The 25,832-nt window shown below is 40.6% G+C and overlaps 1 protein-coding gene across 2 annotated transcripts in view; it reads right to left on the reverse strand.

Moving 5' to 3' along the window:
• Positions 1-4,776: 4,776 nt before the first annotated feature.
• The window catches only part of RAB3C (RAB3C, member RAS oncogene family), a 278,157-nt gene continuing 257,101 nt past the window's right edge, over positions 4,777-25,832 (reverse strand). For both annotated transcript variants that reach the window (XM_081826846.1, XM_081826845.1), the window contains exon 5: positions 4,777-12,727. In XM_081826846.1, coding sequence (XP_081682972.1) covers positions 12,540-12,727 — 188 coding nt within the window. In that variant the 3' untranslated portion in view covers positions 4,777-12,539. The remainder of the gene's footprint in view (positions 12,728-25,832) is intronic.

Here is a 25,832-nt window from a genome sequence, read left to right on the forward strand (position 1 = left end):
TGAGGGTTCCACCCCCCGCTTAGCCACCGGAGCGACGTCCCTCAGCGGAGCCGACTTCTAAACGTTCCGATTTTGTGCTCCGTGGTTCTATCACTTGCCAGAGTGGCCGACCGAGGCCCCCTCCCCCGCCGTCTATCCTCCCGAATATCGCCTCGGATTCACTTCTCTGCACGTCCTACCTTCCAGAAGGTGGTCGCTTTTCTGATGAGAGAGTTGTTGCTATTCCTTTCTTCGATCTCCTGTTGGGTTTGTAGGTGTTCAGAATGGTTTGATCCCTATCCAGCTGAATTCCTGGGACCAGATGAAATCCAGGTCTCCTACTCCTCCGCCATCTTGCTCCTCCCCCTTATGTTGTTCTGTAAGTACCTTAAGCTTCCTTCCTTCTTTCCTTCCTTTTCTTCCTTTTCTTTCTTTTTTTCCTTTCTTTCTCTCTCTTTCTCTCTCCCTTTTGCTCTCTCTCTCTTTAAACCCTTCCTCCCTCTTTGTTGTCTCCTAAACCTTCGGGATTTCCAAACAGCCAAGTTTATTCTTAGTGGTTCCCAATATTTCATGGTGTTAGTGTCCCAAATGGGGCATTTAGGTTTGGGCTGATTGGAGCCAGAACCTCAGGCAGCAGCTTTAAGTATGCAGATGTATACAGTCTTATGTGACTGCAATCATAAGTCTCACTGCTACTCTCTAGAGGCATCCCTTGGGTGGCAGTCACAAAAATCAGCTCAGAAGAGCATACAAGGTCCTTTCCAGGAGATACCAGTGGCCTGGAGTGAGGCAGAGGGAGAGCACAAGGATGACCTCCAGAGGCCTCATCGCTCCAGTGCATCTCATTTGGCCCCTCAGTGTGTGTCAAATGAGAAGCCTGTTCCTCAGGCTGAAGCTCCAGGAGTGGCAAATAAGCCTCTTGCATAGAAAGATTGGGGGTGTATTTTATTCTGCTGTCTGCACTGTGCTTTGGGTGGTACTCTGCCAAGAAATGCCAGTCCTTTTGTTAAGGTTCTATGCAAAACTCCTGGACCCAGGAATGCAAGTCTTGATGGCCACCACAGCTAGGTAATTAAGGGGCATCTCCTAGGTGGCAGCCACACACATGGAAGCACAAGACCTAAAAAGTAGGCAAAACACATAGAACGGGGCTCTCAGATGTGCCTGGAGCCCCAGTGTTGGAGAGCTATGGGCACTGTCAAATGTGGGTGAGGGAGAACGCAAATACAGTACCCATTCCCTGGGGTCTCTGCCGAGGATTAGTGTTGGCTCTTAGATGTGTGCTTCATTGTAATCCTGGCCATTGGGCCAAATTACCAAGATAAGCTAATAGGCCTCTTTCACAGAAAGACATGGTTCCTCATTTTGTTGCCTTTTGCTGTGCTCTCAGTGTGGTAGCCCTTTCAGGACTGTGGGTTACAGTCCTGTGCGCCTCTTAAGCATGTCTCGGGGAGATTGAAGTGAGATGGAGTAGTAGAGGGGAGAGTGCGAAGATGGTGCCCGCCAGCTGAAGTCCCCGGAGAAATCCCCCAGTAGGCCTCTAGATGTGTGTTAAATTAGACGCCTGCCCCTCAGCACAATGCTGTAATTAAGGAAGCCTCTTTCCATAACGTCTGGGTGCCTCTCCGTTGACTGCCTCTGTGCTGGTGCCTGAGGTAAGTCTGAGCCTACGAGCCCTGTAAGAGCAGTTTGTTAGTTTGCTGTACACTTGTAGTCTGGTCAGCTTGAGCACCTTTGGTTTTTGAAGCCAGATAGTTTGTGGGCTCATCTTCCAGGTTCAGGTCTTGAAGGTTGGGGTGACTGATATGGGGTTCAAGGCCTTTGCTCCATAGGGAAAAGGTCTAGGTTTTGAGTTCCTTCCTGATTAGGGGATCACCTTGCCCAGGGTGGGGTTTATGGCAGAATTGTCCTTCCTGTACACCTTGAACATGTGTGTGTGTATGTCCCTCCCCCCACCATTTGCCCGATGTTTAGGTGTTGTTCAACTAGTTTTTAGGGGCTTTTTTTCAGAGGATGATGTTCCATATGTAGCTGCAGGTTCGGTGTATCTGTGGGATAAGGCGAGTTCAGGATCTTGGTACATCTCTTTCTTGCACCAGAGCCCATACTTTTTCTCTTAGGTAATGACACTAACACCTACCTAATAAGCTGAGCCAGAAACCACAGGGTCACGCTTGATTTCTAGTTGTCACCCTATTGGAATCGTACTGGTTACCGTTACCTACCTACCTTCTAAATTGAATTGTCTTGTGTCCCCTGCTCTAACCCAGTACGAAGTCCTCTTTAATTGAGGCATGTAACTGTATATGATTATAATGGCTTTCTAGCGCTTGTTCTATTTCCACTATTGTCTCCTAGTAGTCCATTTCCCATATTGCCATTTGAGGGATTCTTCAAAACTCAAATCTGATGGAACTAATTTCTTCCTTCAAGACTTTTTCACAGCTGGAGGATGAAATCCAGACTTGGAAAGCATTTCAGACAGGTGTCATGATCTCAGCCTTGGGCTCCTTCTCCTTTTCTTCCACGCTGTGATCACCTGTGTGAATGACTTTGGCATATGTGTACACTATGCTTTGAGATACCTCCCTGGTTTGCATTTGCCACTCCCTCTGTTAGGAACAGTCTTCTTCCACTCTGCCCCTACCTAACTCCTATATATTTTAGCTTAGGCCTCATTTCTTCGAGTAGGCCTTCTTAGAACATTCCCATTTCCTTGCCTCCATTTTGGGTTAATTGTCCCTCTTGTGTGCTTTCACTGTGTAAGCTCTCTTGGCACTTAACAAATTGTTCTGTAATTGTTGCCTAGGATATCATTTTGAAACATTAATTCAGATCTTTTCCCAATACTTGCCTGCCTTATATTGTCTTCACCCTCTGAGTGGAAGAAAGGCAATCAGTAGAATTGCTTTAAGGGATAGACAAAACATGAAAAAATGGAGAATATAGTTTTTAGTTGAAACTATCTGGGACTTAGAATTCATAAACAAAGTCTAGGGTTAAAGGACTGGGGACATAAATAGATCAGGAAGAAAAGTGGGGCAGCCAGGTTACCTCTCCACTAGACTAAAGAGTCTTTGGACATGGTGGGTGTGGGGTGAAGTAAGATAACCAAGAAGTGGCTGTTGCACAGGAAGTGTCCAAAGACCAGAACCTGCCGTGTGCCCTTTTCTTTAGAATACATCTTTTTCAAGTCCTGTAGGAAGCCTAGCATCTTCCAAGGGTAACAGGTGTATTCTTCTCCTGTCTACCTTGTTAATGCTATTGAGAAAGAAATAGCCACACAGAAGCTGGCTTCATTTTTTAAATTAATTCAAACTCAGGAGTTATTACTAAGGTAGTAAGGTGAAAGTAGAGGGAATTTCTGCTTAAAACCTGTTGGAACTGGTTTGGCCCCAGTAACCTCAGAATCACCAGGAAGCACGTAAAATCTTTCTGAAGTCTTGCCACTGGCAAGAATTTTACCACTTTATATGGGGATTAGAGGACTATTGTCTAAAAAAAATGTATTTTATAACATTTCAAGGAAGACATTTTTTTGATGAGACCTTTTAAAATGAAACAAAATTTATTTTAGATAGCCTGCATCAGCAGGGGGTGGGGAGGGGCAGAGGCAGAGGGAGAGGGAGAGAATCTCAGGCAGACTCCGTGCTGAGCATGGAGCCTAACAGGGGCTCAGTCTTACAATGCTGAGATCATGAGCTGAGCCGAAACCAAGAGTCGGACGCTCAACCAGCTGAGCCATCCAGGCGCCCCAAAATGAAACAGATTTCTAATGTTCAGTTATTAGACACACATATTAGGGAATATTACATTTATAACTGTTGGTAATTTATACTAACTTATAAATTTTCCTTTATTACAATTATAGGAGTTCACTGAGGGTCAGGAGTCTAGTGTATGTATTTTTATGTATAGTAAGAAACTAGAGAATAGATCCTATATATGAATGTTGACAATATAAATGGAAGCCCTTTGTTATTTTTTCCTTGATTTGTATGCTATCAGTTTTGTCTACCTAGGTAGGTGAGATTCCTGTCGCAGAGTTTGGTTTAGGAAGCTATTTTGACCCATGTGGACCCATGTGATTATTCCAGGGACTTCACTTGGCTTCTACTTAGCACAGAGTCTGGAAATGGCCCTGAGAACACATTTAGAAGAAAATATCCAGACATAGAGCTAGTAGCACAATTCGATCACTAAGAGATCTTGAAATTACTAGATCCGCTGCGATGCAAGTAGATTGATGGTGGGATGCTTCAGCATGCCCCGGGGTCTAAGACCAAGGCAAGTCTGTACAGCATCTGAAGCATTACTACCCCATGCACCACACATTAAACAGACCCACACCACTTACACATCCAATACACATGTTGTCCTTGTTGAATGCTCCTTTCCTAGACTGTGCTAGTAGGATACCCATATGATCATTGGACCCTGAACTCCAGATGCAGGGATAGTGTTCATGTAGAAGAGGTGACTTTTGAATACATTGATAGCTGTTCTTGATTCTACAACCAAGAGTTTTATGACTCTGGAATGCAGTCAATCATGTATTAAACAGTACTTACCTTCAAAGGTTGCCTTTATTAGAATTAACTCGTATGCTAATCCAAATCCACATTAGAAAACCATGGGCTAAAATAAAAATGTGTTGGCATTCTTTAGTTCAAGATTATCATTGTCCCTAGGATTACAGGAGGAGAAGGTAACAAGAAATGAAAACAGGCATCCTAAGACCAAAAATAATATAAATTGAAAGGAAATGAAAAAATTTATCAGACTAAGGCTGAGAAATTCAGGAATATAGTCTCTTAGATATTTATTGTAATCTCCAAAAAATAAAACCAGATTAAACCCAAAGGACAAAAACCACTTTCTATACAGAATTCACATACAAACTTAATACCTAATAGAGCACACACAGTTTTTACACAATTAATTTCAATAAAGAATTAAAACTTCACAATGTGAATACTTTGTAGCTTTAAACCCAGACAAGAGCTCCTGTGGACACATAAAGAGTCACAATATTTGCTGTGCAGCTGTTAGTTTTCAACTACATGTCACAATCACTATATGAAAACACTAAGCTGTTACTCAAGATTTTCTAAAGAAGAGCCCCACAGTATAATCACTGAGGAGCCAGAAAGTGCCCGGTTACAAAGGAAAGTCTTCATCTGTGCGTTTCCCAAGACCCTTGATGGGAGACATGGAACTCCAGGAAAATCTCTGGGCACACATCTTTCTTGTTGACATTGGATTACACAATGTTTCGTGGTTTGGAGCATGGGCAAGATGTCTAAATCAACTGTTCTAATGTGACTTTAAAGCAGGTTGTGTTCTGTTGCACAGTCTGGGGCTGCTCAGCACAGAGGACTGTGTCAGTGCTGCAGCTTGTCTTCTTCATGGGGACAAAAGCCAGAGAACCCAATGGACAATCTGTTGGGTTTTACAGGGCTAGTTGGGCTCTCTAGAGAAAAGCAAGGGTCTTTAGCTGCCACCTCTGTCACCTTTTCATTCATAGGGAACAGAATGTGACCTTTCCCATTTATTGTCTGGCCAAATCTCCTCATTATGCAAATCTTGCTGGGATCATATTCTTGAGTGTTCCAGTTGTTAGAGGTCCCTCATTTTCTATGCTGCTCTATCTGGACATAATCTAGCATTTATGTAATATCCTGATATATATATTTTTTAACTCCTCCTTCAGTCAGTAAGTTTATTAGGGGTAGGAACCATACCTCTTCCCTGTTTGATTCCCACAGCACTGAGCACTTGGTATTCAATAACAGTGATGACTAAACATTTAAACATGCTCTTAAATTATTATTCTAATGTTGGCTACGTGCTTACGTTTATCTTTTTTTTTTAATTTGGCACAAAGTCATCCCTAATCTCCCTGCTTCTCCCACATTCATGTGACTTCTTCAGTCAGTTTGAGAGCTGAATACAAAGTTCATACTATCATATTTAAAATAGGGCCACACATCACTGGTAGTAGCCCAGAGCCATTTAATGATTGGCATGGCCTCACATGTCAATTTCAGGCAACTGCTGTAGAAAGAGCAGAAGGCTTCATATGATGTACAGATGGCCAAGGTTATCTAAAACCAACTTTTTTCCATCATTTTTAGTGAACAAGTCATAACTTTTCTTCCTAATGGTATCATGATTTACTCTGCTAACTAAATGAAAAGGCAAATCACAGTATTAAAATGAGTGTTTTGCCTTAAAAGTTAAAATGGCAAATAGGAATTTAAGGTAGGTGACCCACTTTAAATTTCATATAAATAAACACTTAGGCCTGGTTACTGGATTATCAAAAAGTCTATATATTTTTTTTTTTTTTTAAATTTTGCATCTCACTGAAGTCCTAGGCCACCAATTTTAAGATTAACCAAGGGGGTTTGAGGATGAATGTAGGAGTTTCTGTTGAAATACCAAAGCAACTTAAGAATTCTGACTTTTGCTTCTCCTGTATCACCAGTGTGGACAATTGAGAATTGAAAGTGAATATAACATTAACTACAACCTAAAAAGACATCAATATTTTAGAATTCCCAGGGTTGACAGTGTTAACTTTGCAAACAAAATACAAGGTTGAACAACAAAATAAACACACAAATGGAAGAAGAAAAATTCTTACTACACAGAACATGTGATCAACATTTCTGAGAAGAATAAATATGACTTGACTTTATGTGCATATTTTTTCTTAGGTATCTAAATTAGCCTCTTTTAAGAGAATGCTGGATTTAAGAAGGGAATGCCTATATAAAATAAATGAACATCCATTCTGTCTTAAAAATAAAATCCACAATTCTAAAGCGCAAAATTGACATATATTTGCAAATGCTAAATGTTTGGTTTTATAGGGAAAAAATTACTTTGAAATAGGCACGGAGGAGTTTCACATGACACCAATAAGGTATTTACTGTATAAATTGCACCACTAGACAAATACAGCTACAAGAAATAATTTGAGTAAGTTACACAGCCATCAAAGCATCTCACACATTCATTGTAATTCACTCACGCTAGTTTATATACACTGAGTAAGTCATTAAATATTGCACTTATTGGCCCATGAACCCTCAATTATGAGGTGTTGAAAAATAGAAAACAAATCTATTTTTATAACATATTTCATGCAACATTTAAGACATTTCAGTTCCACAAACACCATTAAATAGTTGTACATTTGGACAGTCCAACGGTATCACATCACGTCTGACAACAATATATTAACAGGAATTACAGGAAGTTTTCATTTAGCACACATCCTAGGGATGATGAAACAATGCATGGAAAACCATCCTACAAACAATCCCCAGTTTCACTTGTATGAGGAGCAGGGAACCACTAGCCAGGTGTATGTCACACTCACATCCCTGAAAGGCTGGGCACCTGTGTGGCTCACGTACCATCTGTGTCCTTAAGAATGGCATTCGTGAACCTAAGCAATCCCTAGCCCCAAACATGAATATGGAAATATGACCACTAAAAAAACCCCAAAACAAAACACAGCCAACTCTCAGTTGTCCACTATGAAGGAAAGTGAATGAAAATACACAGGTAAACCCCCCACCTCATTTCAACAGATAATGACTGGTTGAAACTCCACCAACAATAGTGCTGATTGCAGGTAAATGGTGAAATTTGAGTCTCACTTCCTATTCTTAGTCCTGTCGTTCAGTGAGAGGAGACTGCTTTAAAAACTGAAATGCAAAATAGTATCAGGAAGTGGAAAAGACAACTGCAATTGGAAAGTTCAGTTTGTCTACCAGCTAGATGTTCTGACAGAGGTTTTGAACTCCTTTTTTGTCTAGAATGTTTGCAAAATGTACTTTTCTCTATTATTGAAAATTATGTGCACAAACATACAAATCAGTATCAGGAATCTATTTTGTAGACCTTTTTAAACAAAATGTGAGTTACAGTTTGAACACAGCAAAAGCTCCCTTTTCCCTAGCACTGAGAAAGCACCATATATGAAAATTTCCCTTCATAAAAAAGTGTGTGTGTGTGTAGGGAGAGACAACACCATGTAAGTGGCCCAAGTGTAAATATTTTAATCTACCGAAGGGAATTATTTGTTGACTGGAGTGTCAAGCATTTCTGTAAAGGTTTATAAGACAAACTACATTTATTCATGAAATAGCAATAACAATAGGTACATATATTTTAGATAAATTCCCCTGACTGTTGCTGCCCCTTTAGGGGATACTGTAATTCTAGAATCTGGAGCCCTTTAGGTGCATTACAGGGAGAACAATTTTTTTTTTTTTGGGGGGTCATCATACAGTTTATCTTTGACCCAATTTGTCCCAATTCATTCCCGAATAGGAAACAGGTTTATGTCTTTAAGTGGCTTTGGTCAAAAAATGACTTTAAATACAAAGCAATCCAGAAAGCTGACCCGACTGGTCCAGCTCATCGGAAGGACTTCTCCAACTTACTGGGAAACTATGCAAGCGCAGGTAGTCTACACAAACAGGCAAAGTGAAGCCGAGCCGCAGAGGTTGTATTATCCAGAGGGTGAGGAGAAAGGCCACAGGGGTCAAGTTGCTCACATGCTACCCTGACCTAGCACACTGAGTGAGTATACACACAAAGGAACACGAAGTTTGAGTTACCAGTCATGCAATGTCTCTAAGTTACAGAGAGAGGATCCTTCAGACAGAAAGACCACCTCCTAAGGATCCCACACCAACAACACCCGGTTGAGCATTCCAATAGTAGATGAAAATGTTTAAGACTTTTTGGTCTGAAAGGGTTTTAGTCCTGACTTCAAGGTAAGATTTAGCTCACAGTTTTTCACCTGCAGCAGCTACCTCAGCCTTGGGAGAGCTTGGTAGAGTCTGGAGACCTTTTAAAATACAGTCTGACAAATGCCACCTAGTCAACCTAGGAAGGCACAGAACATACTGTGCGCTAAGATATACAGCAGACTGAGCCCATCATGATGAGCCTCTGAGAACAGACTACCACACTTGAAAACTCATGTTGCTGTAGGGAAGTTCAGTTAATAATGGAATATTTTATTAAAAAAAAAAGTGAAAGTCTATTTTCAGCATAGACATAGTTAGAATTGGAGGCTTAAACTGGTGCCTGAGAAATGACCAGTGTGCTTAACAAAAGGTCTATCCTTCATCTGGATAAGAGTTAAGTAGGTGCCGTGTACATACTATGTGTTTGAGGAGATAGGGGTCTTGGAGAAGTTTGGTTATAGTTTTTAGTATTTGTACTTCACATTTATCATAGCGATGTTGCAGTTTGCTGCCATGACCAAAGGCATCATCATCCCTCACTTGACAGATAAAAATCTTAGCACTTAGTTACTGGGCAGCAAAGGGATAGTGACTTGAAGTGAACCTCAGCAGGAACTATAAGAACCTACTGTCAAGTTCACCAAGGCAGTAGAAGCTGGGGAGGGGCAGGCGGGGCGGGGAGGGAGAGAGGGCCGCAGCAATGAGCTGATCGACTGTTCAGAAGCACTTGTTCTTAGGACCCTGAACATGGGATGCAGCACTTAAACTGCCACCTTAAGACATCAGAAAGGTCATGCACCTTCTACATCCATTCACATTCTCCAAAACCAAATGCCCATCCACTCTGAGGATAGCTGTTTCCGTGAAGAACTTTCCAGTGTAGTTTTTCAATGACATTAAGAATGGAAAGGAATGGACCAACACCAAAGCTCTTGAAAGCATTTGCTCAACAATCAGGGGTCGTCTCTCAAAAAATTGCAGGGGTGAGGGTGATGAGAAGATGGGCAGCGGGGAAATTCATTCTTGAAACACTGATTGAATTGCATCAAATACAACAGAAGATGGGTATTAAAAGTGTACACACTTACCCCAGCATGTACTTTTTGAAGGTATCTTGATGTTTAAAATACAAATTTAGTTAGGCCATTGGTAAAAAATGACTTGTGGTTATTCAGGCTGTGGTGGGAGTTGGAGACAATGTAGGAGGTTAAGTGTGTGTGTCTTGGTGGCAAAAGGGCTAAGAAGCCTTGCAATTACCCTGCTACAACTTTCAATACAGTCTGATGACAAGAGCAGCCCCGTTAACCCTGCAGCGTTCCCTCTTACAACAAAGATTTAATTTTAAAACTAAAATCGCTTTATGAAATGAGGAATAGAGAATATCCTCTCTTCCCACAAGCTTTATAGCAGAAACATAGGTGTGCATTTACCCAAGCTCTGTGACAATCCACTCTGGAAACTTCTCAGTGAAATTCACACCAGCGTGGGAGCTTCGGGACAGAGAATGAACTAGGAAGGCTCCACTCACTTCCACAGAGGGTTGGAAAATAGAAAGTAACCAAAGTTCCTTGGCCAGGACACTTGGCCCTCATGCTTCCCCGACTGGGATTAAAGTAGTTCAGTGTAGGCATGCCTGACACCTATATGTGACGTAGGCTCCTGACTTGGTCTTTTGGCTGTAGGGCCAATTAAGGTCATTGGCAATGATGTTTCCAGGGAAGGGGTTTACACAAAAGCACAACTCAGCTCTTGACCTTCCAGTTTTCTCACCCTGATTTGGCTTGCCCTTATACAATACTCCATAGAGGAAGGGGCTTGTAAGAGCCCTCTGACTTAGGGCTCTTGTATCTTAGGTCCTTGACATCTGCATGTGTGTATGGGACTCAGAGCACAGGAGAGTTTTCTTGGCCTTATTGCTTCATACAAGATTACACAAGTTGAGTTTAACAGCTCTAGCCTTGATGGTGGCCACATTCTTAGGCAGTTACAGAAATACTGCATTGTCATGCAGCTAGGCTTCTGTTGCAAACTACTCTACTTTGCTTGCCATGCCCCTTTCTCTTGCCCTTCACTGTGAGTTCTGTGAGTTTTTGAAGTTTGTTGGCCTATTAAAATCTACTAAAACATTCTTGCCTTGCAGGGTGCCAAAGTGGAAACTTATTACAAACGCATGGATCTTAAGCTCAAGGTGAGAAATGACCTGGCTTTTTTGAAAACATCCCACAGGTACTCTTCTGTAAGTTTCATCTTCTAACTTTGTAATAATGTATGTGACCTAGTTCCTTGACTTGGAGGTGGTTATTATCCAATGACACACTTAGTAACCTTGCTCAATAGACTTGCACCCAAAACTTTCACAGGAACTGTGTCTAGTTATGGAAAGAGGAAAAAAAGTCTTGACCATAACCACCAACGAAGGGCGACAGAAAATCACCCTAATGAAACGGTCCATCTAAATCTGCCAGTCTGTGCCTGCCTCAAGTCCACTATCGTGCACAGTTAAGGATGCCATTTTCCTTCTGCGGTTCAATTACAACAGCTGGTGAGATTTGTTGGCTTGTTATTCTCAGACGGTCTTAGAAAATCTGGGAGAAAAAAATACGTGTATTCAAATGGTTTTTCTCCCCCTGCCCCCACTAAATTGCTTCTGGTGTCCTAAAGTGTTGGTTCAACTTATCTTAACTCGAAGGAGTATTCTCCCAGTAACTTAAGCACCTGTAAAAGCTTACAGAATGGGGAGGGATATGCTTCACAATTGGGAACAATGGGATTGAAAAAGACTACAGATAAAAATGGTCTTTTCCTCAACCTTAGAGCCACTGGGATATTGTTTAAATCTATTGGGTAAAAGAAGTCAGGTGAAGTGTGAACAGAAGGCACTGGTTGCGGAGGCAAGTCTCTATCCCATGGGAAGAGGGGCTCTAACAAACTTCAAGTTCATCTCTATTCCACGCCTGAGTGACGGTTTCAGAAAGTGGTGGGGATGGTGTGTATATATTGGGGGGCAATTATTAAGGAATTAGGGGGAAGTCAATCCTTTGAGAAGTCTGCAACCATTCCTACCCTTCTTGGTGTAAAGATTCATTATCTAATGCCTTCATCCGATGCCCTCAACTGTTCCGAATGTTGGCCCCGAGTTAGGGTCATTGTTTATGTACATAACTAAATTAAGAAGGTGGATTAAATCTCGTTCCAGTCTGGTAAATATGATCGTTGAATATTTACCAGACCGGAACGAGATTTAATCTCTTAGAAAATTTGCAAGGGTTTCAAACACAGTATTTCTATTTCTTTATAGTCACTGGTCTCTTCAGCTATGAGTAAGACTGAAAACCAGACACATTTCCTGAGCAGTCAACTGACCAGACCCATGATGGTCTCCTGAGATCTCCTCTTGCCCACACAAACAGTTCCTTGGTTATCATCCTTACAAAGCGAATCGCCAATTTGAACCCATGGCACAAAACTCAGGTGTAGTGAAATTACAGTCTGAGGTCCCAGCAGTAGCTTAATTTTGAGAAGAAATCTGAAACAAAAAGAGCCTACACAGACAAGTAACAAATTACATGCAAATACCAGATGTTTATAGATGGATAGTCCTTACAAAGTTGAGATCACACATTAACACAGGAAATCTCCCACAAATCGAATGTGTGTATGAGCCATTGACATCAAAGATTTCCCTCAAATAATTACTAGGCAGTAGAAATGAAGGTTAACCAACCATTTATAAATGCTGTTTGTTGATGTGCCCCCTCAAACTGCCTGTATGTGTGGAGGGGGACATCAACAGCCACAGTTGGTCTGCGGCGGAGGAGGGCTTTCCTTGAGTCTTGTGTTCTGCTTGGCGGCGGTGATGGCCGGATCCGTCTCCAAACTCTCGGACATTTTGTCGCAGATGATATCCACAAGACGCTCAAACGTCTGCTTGACATTAATGTTATCCTTGGCACTTGTTTCAAAAAATTCAAACCCTGGAAGAAACAAACACAGCTTGGTCATTTTACACTCCGGCTGAAAGTAAATGGGATTGGATTGTGGTTTTCCCTGGTGATTGGGGGAGACCTAAGAGGTGGGCCTAAGACGCAATTTGAACAAATGCCGTCATCTTGCTACCAATTCTTTCGTTCACTGTTATGTTGACATTTGATTTTTCCCTGTCAATTTATTTATGCTACCAGCATGGCTGAATGAACCACCACCACCGACTCTCTTCACAAAAGGTTAGTGAGGGCGACATTAAGAGTCCTCCACCTGGAGTATGTCTTTGCCCTCCCTTCCTCCAGCTCCTGGCCACCAGGAAGCTTGTTGGAATCTTGTCTAAGATGTGTGATTTGGCATATTTTCCTTATCCCATTTCAGAGTCGACCACAATTGTTCATGGACATGTTTTCATTAACCTGAGGCTTAGAAGACTTCATCTGTATATTCTGCTGCAAAAGGGACTACCGAACCCCCCACCACCCCCCGCGCTCAGACTCTTCCTGAGCCTGCCGTGCTGCGGCCCCACCAAGGCTGGAGGCTGGGCTTCTGGTAAAGTTTCAGTACCTAACTGGACGCAAGGTGGCACTAAAGAGTCAGTGGCGTTAACCTTAAATGTGCTTCGACCTCCTTTTGGAGATTTTTGTGTCCTGTTAGGGGAACAGCCCTCCGTGGCTTTGTCTACCACTGCATCTACCTATTGGTGCAGATCAGTAGCAGTGTTTTTACTGACATCTGGAAAAGGACATCTGATATATTTCAAACGAGCTGCCAGAATTGTAAGAAGGCAGTTGCACACTTCTCCCCATCACTGGACCTGGGCAGGAGCAGGCTCTGACTGCTGTTCTGTACACAATCTTATCACTCTATTGTTTGCCTTCACGTTCCATGGGCTCAGCTTGCCAGTTAGTTGCCATGACAACCTCCCCAGTCCATTCAGGGGACTTTGATTTAGGATGTACTGGGCAGGACACACAAATGCTTTCCTAATCCATTCTGAATTTTACGCCCTATAAATCCTTCTGGTTACATCTGGCCCTATCTCAGAGGAGCCACATGGATTCAGAATGATTAAATCATGTGATTTCATCTCAGCTCCTGGGACCCAAGGAGAAAAAAATGGACTCATATTTTACATTCATGTCTAAACCTCTGATAACCCAGAACTACTTTGTTGTTCATGCCTCAGTATTTAGTAAAATAAGCATTTCTCTTGAGTTAAAATTTCTAATTTAGTTATGATAGATGACTAGTTAGAGGACTATATTTGAGCTTGAATCCCGGTAGCTATTGTGTATTCTATTGTTAAAAAGTGAATAATGGCAGGATTGGAGTTAAAGGAGCATGAATAGGATGAGTTTCTGTAAAATTCCACTGGATAGGTCAGACCTTCTTTGGCTTGTAGTTTGCTTTCTAGTCTCTGTGGAGGGTGCTTCTATAGCTCTCTAACATTCTGGATTTCTTAGCAGAAAACACGAATATAATTCTCTTTCCTAATGTTTGTACATCTACAGAGCTCTGTCATTTGTCTTGCAACAATTTGATCCACATTTTGGAGAACTCAGGTATGGATCCAAACAACATCTTTATTGCGAAGATGTTAGAACTATTTGCATCTTACTGGGGATTTTCCCACTGCTAAGTGCTGTCACAAGATACTAAGACCCCATTGAATTAAGATCCCTGAATAAGACTTATGAGAAAAAACATCCCATAATTGGGCACAAAGATTTCATGTACAGATTGAATTTTCTCATCTCTTCAGCTAACAGCTTTCTTCCTAGTGCTACTTTGGGAAGGCACTGAACTTGAAGGTATCATAAAAGATTTGGCCATTGTGACAAGATGGTAATCTAGGTAGGTTTTTGTCAAATGGGATTCCTTAAATGACACTCCCTGCTGCTGGCGTACAACTTCAGGTCAGTAGTAAAATGATCCTGAGTGCTCTCAGGGGCTTGACCAGGAAAATAACATGATATTATAACAGTTTTGGATAGAAGAGGGTGCCACAGTATGGTAAGCGAGAGAGATTTCCTGTCTTCTGCTTGGTAATCCAACTCTCCCCCTATGTCATGTTTTAATGACCCGTTATTTATGACCTGTGCCTTACTTCGTTTACAGAGTTGTCGCGAGGCTCCAATGAGACTATGTGCAGGTCCCCAGCAAACCAAACATTGCTATGATAATAATAATAAATTCATATTTGAATGGTTATAACAGGTACTATTCAACGCCCTTGATATATTGTAACTCCTTTTATCCATGAGGTAGATACTAGTATTGAAAACATTTATTGGTTAGGCAATGGAAGCACAAAATCGTCGAGTGCTTTACTCATTTATTTGCTCAGTCTGTAATGGTGAAGCTGGCTTTGAACTACTAACCTGGACACTTTCTTGCTCCTCCAGCTATCTGCAGAAGTAATTACTTGGTTCAAGCTGAACTGTAATATACTTCAATGATAAAAGTTTGATAATTAGAAAATAATAACTGAGAAAAACCTCTTAATGAGCACTCTGATACCCTGTGCTACGTAGGATGGATCAAGGTGGCCCTGAGGCCAGCTGTATTGGCAGACCACCTCACTAAAGTGAATTTTTTGGTTTTAAATGCACATAACTAAATTAAGAAATACCGTATGGCTTAAAATTGTTAATCATCTGAACTTTCAGTGAGTATCAATCTTTTTGCTGAGGGAGGGTCTTGCTTCAGTGTTGATGGATGCTGAGGGTTGGAGTGGCTGGCAATTTCTTAAGACAATGAGATGGACTCTTCCTTTCAGAGCATTTTTTTTTCATAACTGGAGTCCATCCTCTCAAACCCTGTCACTGCTTTGTCAACCGGATTGAAATGACGACAAAGGACTTACGATATAACAATCTTAACAAGGAGTAGATTTCAATTTCTTTGCTTAGCCCTAAGAAGTAACACCGCCTCCATTCAAGTTTGACCATGAGATTATACCTTCAGGCTCCACTTGTAATTCTCCATGGTTACTTCCTCCACTTAAGTCCTGAAGCCGTCCAAGTCCTCCATGAGTGTAATCCACTTCTTCCAAACTCCTGTTAATGTCAATACTCTTTTGATCTCTTCCCATGAATCACCAATTTAGGTAGTGGTGTCTAAAATGCAGTACTCTTTTCAGAGTGTTGTCAATTCCTGTGCCCAGATCCAGCAGAGGAATCACGATTTATGGAAGATCGAGCCTTACAATGTAGAAGGCTTGAAAGTAGCTAGGACTCCTTGATGGTTCATTAGAAGGCGTGAAAACAACATTCATTTTGTGGCACATCTTCAGCAGAGCTCTTGGGTGACCAGGTACCTTCTCAATAAGCTATACTGCTGTGAAAGGAAATTTTTTTCCAAGCAGTAGGTCGCAACAGGGGGGTTAAAATACTCTCTAAACCATGTTGTAAGCAGCTCTGTCATCATCGAGGTGGTGGTGGTCCATTTCTAGAGCACAGAGTGTATGTAGCAGGACTTTTGGAATGGTAAATGAGCTCTTTTCTGTTATGGAGATGGCTTTTTTCCTTAAAGCCAGAAGCTAGCTGAGGTTGGTTCAAGAGGTTTGCTTCTGCAGCTCCACTCTGTTATGCTTTGGCTTAATAGAACATTGTGGCTGGTTTGATCTTCCATCCAGAGCACTCAAAGTTTCTCCCTGTCATTTGTGTGTTCACTGGGTTAAAACTTTTCCTGTGCATTTACACTTTGTTTCGTGTAAGAAGCCTAGCTTTTGGCCTGTATAAGCATTGGAAAGACGACCTATTGCAGGACTTGATTCGAGATAAGGCCCTAAAGGAGCTAGTTACAATAGTCACATCAAAGATCATGTTCACACACAACCATACAAATATAATGAAGTGATACTATTGGAAAAATGGTGCTCATAGACATGCTTGATACAGGGTTGCAATAAAACTAGCTTTGCCTCCATCTCTACACTGAATTAGATATAAAAGTTTCTGGAAATGGTTATTTTAGCATCAAGTTGTTTGGATTCAGGGCAGATGCAAGCTTGCAATGCCATAAAGGATCCTCTATCCAGTTGACGCAGAATCCAACCTTTTTGAGGCCACTCATCCCCTATACCTATGTATGCTCATGGGTATGTAAAGCCCATGGCCTAAATCATAAAAGATTCAAACACCTCACCCTTTATTCTTCTTTGTTGGATTTTTAGGGCCATTCCCTCCCAGTATTTTAACTTCAACCATAGCAATGTGACCGTATTTTTAGAAATCTTGAACCTCTTATCTATATACACGGACATTAGGGAGAAGCCTGTGCTTCAATCAGGAACCAGAGTTTTTCTTAGTAAACTTACAAGATCATTTCCAATTTACTAGGTAGGGCAGTGTGGTTCTGCAGTTCAAATAAGTAGCCCAAGGTGACACAGCAAGCTGACTGTGAAGGCTCACAGAAATCTCCTGATAACTAGGTTACTGATATAGCTTCCAGCCTTGGACACCTGTCCCTCAGACTTGATCAGCCAGTAGTCATAAGTTCAGTGTACACTCTGAATTTCCCAGAGACACTCTGTCATTTCTCTTGGGATACCTGAGCCTTGCACTATACTCCAGTACAGCTCTGGTTCATGTCTCTTCATGCCTGATTCTGAATGATCATTCCTGCCCTTTCCAAAGGTTATTATAGGCACTGCTGGCCTTCATGTGTGACTTTCAGTTTCACTTGACATCAAGAGATGCAACAATGTATAGAAAACGTGTTCAAGAAGGGAAGAAAGCCAAAATCATACCTGTCCTCTTCATACTATGTACATTGCTAAATGGGCAGTAGAGAGCAGTGGTGCAAATCAGATTACACTCTAGTGCCCAAGAGTTGTAATCCGACATTGTAACGTTACAACATTGGATGGCTACTTGTATTAGCGTTACCTGAAGGGCTTACACACTTCTAAACTCCACTACACACAGACTAAACTGGAATCACAAGCAGGGACAGGGCCTTAAATATACATTTCAAGGCTCCTTGGGAAGTTCCTTATGCACATGAAGGGTTAAGATTCAGTATTCTCTGTACACCCATGTTCATAGCATCAGTCACAAGATGGAATGCAATGCAAATAGCCCTTGACTGAGGAGTGGATTAACAAAATGTGGTATAGACATAATAAAATGGATTATTCAGGTATAAAAAGAAATTGACACATCCTTCAAATGGATGAACCTTGAAATTACATAAACCAGTCACAAAGAGAAATACTGTATGATTTCACTTGTGAAGTATATACAGTAGTCAATTTCGTAGATACAGAAAGATAAGAGTTTCCATTTTGCAAAATGAAGGGAATTCTTGAGACTGGTCGCATAACAAGGTGAATGTATATGCTTATGGCTAAGATGGTAACCATTATGTGTATTTCTTTTACCCAAATTTAACAGATTTACACCTCAGGGAACAAGAAAAACTGAAGAACAATGTGAGCCAGAAATAGAGACTAAAAGCTGTTTCTCTTAAGATCTAAAACAAAATTGACAAACATTTAGCTAGACTCAAGACAAAAAGAAAGAGAGCAATTACTTGAAACATAAAAACCTACCAAACCAGAATGGTGAAGAAATAGAAAATAAGAACAAACCAATTACTAGCAAGGAGAATGAATCTGTAATCAAAACTTCCCAACAAAAGAAGGCCCAAAAGCAGAGGCTTCACTGGTGAATTCTATCAAATTTTTAAAGAAGAATTAATACCAATCCTTCCTTAAGCTCTTCAAAAAAAAAATCAAGAGGAGAAAACACTTCCAAGCTAACTTTGAGGCCAGCATTACTTTGCAATCACAAGGACACCAGAAGAAAAGAAAATTGCAGGCCGATATCCCTAATGAAACTAAATCCCAAACCCCTCAAGACAATATTAGCAAACCATTCAACAATGCATGAAAAGAATCATACACCAAGATCAAGTGCTTTATTCCAAGGAGGCAAGAATGGTTCACCATCTGTTAATGTGATGCACCACATGAACAAAAAGCATACGACCATTCTGTGAAGATGCCGAAGCAGCATTTGACAAAATTCAACATCCATTTATGATAAAAACTCTCAACAAGGTAGGTATTGAGGGAATGTACCTCAGCATCATAAAGGCCATATGTGACAAATCCACAAATAATGTCACACTCAATGGTGAAAAGCTTTGCCTCTAAAATCAGGAACAAAGATGTTTTCTCTCACCACAATATTGAAAGTCCTCGCCAGACGACTAAGGCAAGAAAAAGAAAGAAAAGGCATCCAAATAGGAAAGGAAAAAATAAAACTATTTGCAGAAGACACGATACCACACATACAAAATCTTAAAGACTCCACCAAAAAACTCCTAGAACTAATCAATGAAGTCAGTAAAGTTGCATGATAATCTGTTGAGTTTCTCTACACAAATAAGGAAATAGCAGAGCAATTCAGGAAACGAGGACAATGGAATCAGAATAAAATACCTAAGAATAAATTTAACCAAGGAGGTGAAAACTATAAAACATTGTTTTCATCAGTGTCTTTGATCAGTAAATGAGAAGCTATTCTTTGGTCATGGAATTGGGAATTTAAGAATTCATATTCTTAAAATGTCCATACTTCTCAAAGCAATCTACAACTTCAGTGCAATCTCTATCAAAATTCCAATGCCATTTTTAACAGAAAAGTAACAAAGAGTCCTCAAATTTACATGGAACTCCAAAAGACCCTAAATACACAAAGCAATCTTGAGAGGAACAAAGCCTGAGGCATCATGCTGCTTGCTTTCAAACTGTATTACAAAGCTTTGGTCATCAAAACAGTATGGTACAGGAATAAAAACAGGCACACAGGTCAGTGGAACAGGAGAGTTCAGAAACAAATACATGCATATATGATCAATTAATTGTATATTTTTGGCTCATTTGTCATCAGTGGGAAAGCACAGTCCCTTCAAAATAAATAAATAAATGGTGCTGGGAAAATAGGCCTCCTGTGAAAGATTGCAACTGGCTCACTAACTTACACCATTTACAAAAATAAACTCAAAATGGATTAAAGACTTGACTGTAAGATCCAAAACCATAAAGCTTCCAGAAGAAAACAAAGGTGATCAACTCCTTGATGTCAGTCTTGGTGATGGTTTTTTTAAAAAAAAATCTGACTTCAAAAGCAAAAGCAACCAAAGCAAAAATAAACTAGTGGGACTATTTCAAACTAAAAGGCTTCTGCACAGTGAAGGAAATCATCAACAAAATTAAACAACACCCTATTGAAGGGGAGAAAATATGCCCAAACCATAAATTTGACAAGGGGTTAATATATAAAATGTATGAACAACTCCTACAAGTCAATAGCAATAATAGAAACAATCTGATTTAAAAATGGGCAGAGGATCTGAATAGGCATTTTTCTGAAGACCTACAAATGGCAAACAGATTAATATGAAGGGGTTCAGCATCATTAGTCATTAGAAAAATGCAAACCAAAACCAGATTAATATCACTTCTCATGTCACAGAATGGCTAATATCAAAAAAGTTTTGGTGAGGGAGTCCAGAAAAGGGAATGCTTATGCACCATTGGTGTAAATTGGTGCAGTCACTATGGAAAACAGGATGGAGGTTCCTCAAAAATTTAAAGATCCAAGCAGTTGTACTTCTGAGTATTTTCTAAGAAAAATGAAAACACTAATGGACCCCCCACGTTTAGTGCAGCCTTATTTACAATAGCCAAGATATAGGAACAATCTAAGTGCCTTTGGATAAATAAATGGAAAAGGAAAATGTGTATATATACACAGTGGAATACTGTTCAACAAGAATGAAATCTTGCCATTTGTGCCGACACATGGATAGACCTTGAGGGCATTATGCTAAGTGAATTAAGTCTGATGGAGAAAGACAAATACCATATGATGTCACTTAGATGTAGAATCTAAAACAACAACAGAAAAACAAGCTCTAAAATATAAAGAACAGACTGGTGGTTGCCAGACATGGAGGGGGTAGGATTGGAGGTGGGTGAAGGGGGGGGGTCAAAAGATCACATTACAAAATTAAAAAGTGAAGGATTCACTATTTTCAAACACTGATGGGAATGGAAAATGACCCAGGCTCTTTGGAAAACAGTGTATTCCTACATATCCAGTGGCTATGCCACGTTCTGAAATGCCATTTGTTTTTAAAAGATGTTCTGGGAAACTGAGTCTCTTTCTCCACCCCCAGGAAAATCATAAACAGCATTTGGGACACTTGGAAGGTCTTCAACTTCACTTTGAAAGAATAATAGGAATTGGTATTGTTTCTAAAGAGGGGAAGCAGCTCCTAAAATCATACTGCAGTAAATCATTTTCAGCTCATTATTTAAAAAATATCTATAATTTGGGTTTAGGTTTCTATTCTCAAACTCCTAAATAAGACCTTTCGCTTCCAGATTCTAGTTGCAATTCTGTGGAACTGGATGAACCAGAGTGGTGAAAAATGTCATTCTGCTGCCAGCTGGGTGAAATCTGGGCCAAAACTCTGGATTGCTGAGGAGCAGGATTAGCTGGTAGGTTAGCTTTCCAGATAGAATTCAGGAGGAGCAATCAATAAGCATTTGGATATACTTGCCTCAAGAAGGGCCCCAGAAAGCCACCTAAAGCTGGAGAAAAGAACAGGAACTCAGCCAAAGGTTCATGCTGCTACTACAATAAGTAGTCAAATATTCTAGTCTTTGAGTCCTTGGCATTAGCCTGGCCTGACCAGATGGTAGCTTTCTCCTGCTTCATCAGGATTCTGGAACTATGCAAGTGTCATTGTATGGTCTTGACAAATCATGGTGGATGTAGAGAAGGTTTTGTCCCTGGCCCTTCCTACTCCAGTCATGAGCTTAACCTTCTCTGTATGTGGGAGAAGTTCAGCTTCAGCAGTACAAAGGACTACAATCCAAAGGACAGCAGTACAACGACAGTAGCCTATGATTCATCCTTCTCTGTGAAGAAAATCTACCTTATTAACTCCCTCTGGCACGATCCCCTCCTAGACATAGACCGACACACACCCAAATCCTCCACTTAAACCTGTCCACTCTCCCTCTAGTGAAGAGACTGGATCCAAGGTCCTTGCAAATTTCCTCTTGAGATTGCTATGTGTCATGTTTGGCCCCCAAACTGGTAAACCTTTAAAATTTTGACCCAACCTTTAAAACTGTTATTTCTAGAGTGATATCACTAAGATGGCAACATAGATCATTCTTAACTTTGGTCCCACTGCACAAGGAGAACTAACAAACAATTAGGGATGGAACAGACGCCTTTGGAGAATTCTTAAAGATAGGGAAGAGGTTGAAGCAACCCCCTGCACCACAGAGATCAAGATAGCATTAGAGACGTAAGAGGAACAGCTTCACATTATGGTCCCAGGACTGCATTGCCCCTCCCTCAGGCTGATGCAGAATCAGGCTAGAGGTCTCCCTGAACCTACTTCTTCGAGTGGGAAAAGAGACCCCAGCCTAAACCTTCAGCTCTTCCAGCATGGTGGGTTGCTTCTGGAAGCCTCTGCTTCTGTCTTACCCCATAGGAATTGTGGGATAATAAGCGTGGCTCAATCACTGGGATTATTACTGTGACAGAGAAGGGCAGAGGAGCTTTCAATAACTGACACTCACATCTTGTTAGACTTCGTTTTTACCTCCAGCACCCAAGTAGCAGTCCCAACCAGGAGCTTTGGTCATCTACACATGGTAGCACAGTCAGGCCAGGAAATGAAGTAACATGGGGGTCTGCCTGACTCAGGTCATCAAAGAGCTTTGATGGCCTTGCAACCTATAAGGGAGCTGAGTCATAGCCTAGCCATGCCTGACCAAGCAAGGCTGGCCAGACCACCTAGAAGCTATTTTGCCCCATGATGCTCAAGCAGAGAGTACAATAGGCAGAAGTAATCTTGTACCATGTAAAGCCAGTGGCCCTCTTGGGCTTGGCAATGGGGGCATGGGTCAGGGTTGAGTCAAGACCCCAACATGAAGCCTTGGGGGCTTTGGAACCTAGGCAAAGGGAAGTAAATTATATCCCTGTGCATTGTTGAATACAATCTTCCGCTCACCTGCCTGAGAAATGTAACCAGAGCACAAAGAAACTGCATAGATTGTCCAACAGCCGTGCCTGTGATAGACCATGAAGAGAGAGCACAGCCCATGGCTTTCCCTGTGAGCAGAGCAAAACGAGTGGCCACATCTGGCCAAGGAATTCGGTGCACAGTCTTGCCTGATTCAGGTTTCCAAACAATATCCTGTGCAGCCAAGAAGGCCCACCCTTCCACCCTGCTGAGGCAGAGAAACTTATTCATTGTGCCATCTACTCTGAATATGGTACTCAGTCCTGTCTAGCAAGCCTGACCAAATAACCCATGTCAATGTGTAGTTCATCATACAGTTTCATGAGAGCAGTGAACCAAGGCAGCAGTCCTATCTAACTTTACCTAGTCAGAAGTACCCTTCCACCTTGCCCTGACCTTAAAGCTGGGGCAGTGAACTTGCCCCAGAATAGCCCCTAATAGCAAGCCCCATCAACCCAGGGTTATTATCAGCATAAAGTCCAAAAACCCAACTGACCTGACTGGTGAAAAATGGTCTCTGCCAAAGTGAATCTATACTTTCTGTAAGAAGAAACTGCTTAAAAAGCTCCAATAGTTGATCCAAAAAAATGAAGATCTATGAACTGTCATACAAAGAATTCAGAACAGTTGTCTTAGAGAAGATTTTGCACTGAAAAAAAAAAACAAAACAAAAAACCCCAAAAAAACACCACCACAAAACCCCACACATACAAGTAAAATTAAAAAAACAACAATGCAGTAACAGAGTGAGAAGTTCAAGGATATAAAAACACTTAAAAACCCCAAAGAAATCTTAAAGTTGAAAACGTAAGAATTCAACAAAGAACTTCAAAAGCACCATCACACTGAATCAACATTCGAAAAGACAACACATTTGAAATTACTAAGTCAGAGGCATAAAAGGAAAAAAAGAATACCTACAGGACTTAATTGACACAAAAGAAACAATGTCTGCATTATAAGAATTCCAGGAGAAGAAAATGAGAAAGGGACAGATAATATAAGAAGTGGACATCCAGATCCATGAGGCCCAAAGGACCCCAAATAGATTTAACCTGCTAGGGCTACACTGAGACACCTCTTAATTACTAAAACTGCAGGAGAAAAGAGAGAAGTTACAGACAAGGAAACATCCAAAGACTATAGGTGGGTTTCTCAACAGAAACTTTTCAGGCCATGAGAGAAGAGAATGATATATTCAAAATATTCAAAGGAAAAAAAAAAAAAGTCAACCAAGAATTCTATATCCAGCAAAGGTGTCCTTCACTAATGGAGAGATAAAGACATGCCTGAAGAAACAAAAACAGAGTTAATCAACACTAAACCTGTCTTAAAAGAAATGCCAGAAGGAGTTGTTTGAGTGGTGAATGATGCTAATTAACATCATAAAAACATAAGAAAGTAGCTTAAAACTCACTGGTAGTGGCAAAAACACATTCAAAATTAGATTCTATAATATGAGGATAGTGGTACATAATTTACTTACAACTCCCATTGAAAAGTTAAATAAATGTAGTGAAACTAAGCACAACCACAGTAATCTGCTACTGGTTAAACAATATTAAAATATGTGAACTGTAACATTACTAACCCAAGTTGTGAGGGGAAGGACAAGCAATATAAAGTTTAGGAAGGCTATTGAAGTTATTCCCAGCTTTTAGTATTTTAAATTATAATACTTTATGTAAGCCTTATGTTAATCACAAGGAAAAAAAAAAACCTGTACTAATTATACAAAGGAACATGGTAAAGAAGCCAAAGTACACTAATACCAAAAAATAGCAGGATAACAAACGAGGAATAATTGATCTACACCACAGCCAGAAAACAACAAACAAACAAAAAACAACAAACAAAAAAAGCCATAGTAAGTCTTTACTTATCATTAAGTACTTCAAATTTAAATGGCTTAAATTCTCTAAAAGACATAAAATGGCTGAATGGATAAAAATCCAAATCTAAGAACATGCTGCTTAGAAGAGACTCACTTTAGTCTTAAAGGCACACATAGACTGAGAGTGAAGGGATGGAAAAAGTTATTTCAAGCAAATGGTAACCAAAAAAAGCAGGCAGGGGTACCCATACCTCATCAGACATTAAACTTAAAATGGTAAAAGAGACAAGGAAGATGTATAAATACTCTATTTATTATAAAAGTGTCACTCCATCAAGAAGGGATAATCATTGTAAATACTTATGCACCCACCATCAGAGCATCTAAATACATATAGCAAAATAGAGCTAAATGGAGAAATAAATAGCACTATAAGAATAGATGGGGACTTTAATACTCTATTCTCAACAATGGATAGTTCCTCCAAACTGAGAATTTATAAGAACACAGCAAATCGGAGGGGCACCTGGGTGGCTCAGTCGTTCAAGCATCCAACTCTTGATTTTGGCTCAAGTCATGATCTCACGGTTATGGGATAGAGCCCTGCATTGGGCTCCTCACTCAGGAGGGAGTCTGCTTGAGATTCTCCCTCTCCCTCAGCTCCTTCCCCCTTAAAATAAATACATCTTTAGAAAAATAAAAAGAACACAGCAGATTGGAACACTATACAGCAAATTGACCTTCACAGCAGATCACTCTTCATAAGCACACGATATATTTTCTAGTATAGACCAAATGTTAAACCATAAAATAAGTTTTAGCAAATTCAATTAGATTGAAATCATACCAAATATCTTCTCTGACCTCAGTGGTATGAAACTAGAAATAAGCCAAACGGTGGAAAGAGCCAAGATGCCCTTCAACAGATGAACGGATAAAGATGTGGTCCATATATACAATGGGATATTACTCAGCCATCAGAAAGGATGAATAGGACTGGAGGAGATTATGCTAAGTGAAATAAGTCAAGCAAAGAAAGTCAATTATCATATGGTTTCACTTATTTGTGGAACATAAGGAATAGCATGGAGGACATTAGGAGAAGGAAGGGAAAAATGAAGCGGGAGGGGAATCGGAGGGAGAGATGAACCATGAGAGACTATGGACTCTGAGAAACAAACTGAGGGTTCTAGAGGGGA

Source organism: Leptonychotes weddellii, chromosome 7 (assembly GCF_054177405.1).
Source record: "Leptonychotes weddellii isolate Sample4059 chromosome 7, ASM5417740v2, whole genome shotgun sequence".
NCBI classification, from domain to species: Eukaryota; Metazoa; Chordata; class Mammalia; order Carnivora; family Phocidae; genus Leptonychotes; species Leptonychotes weddellii.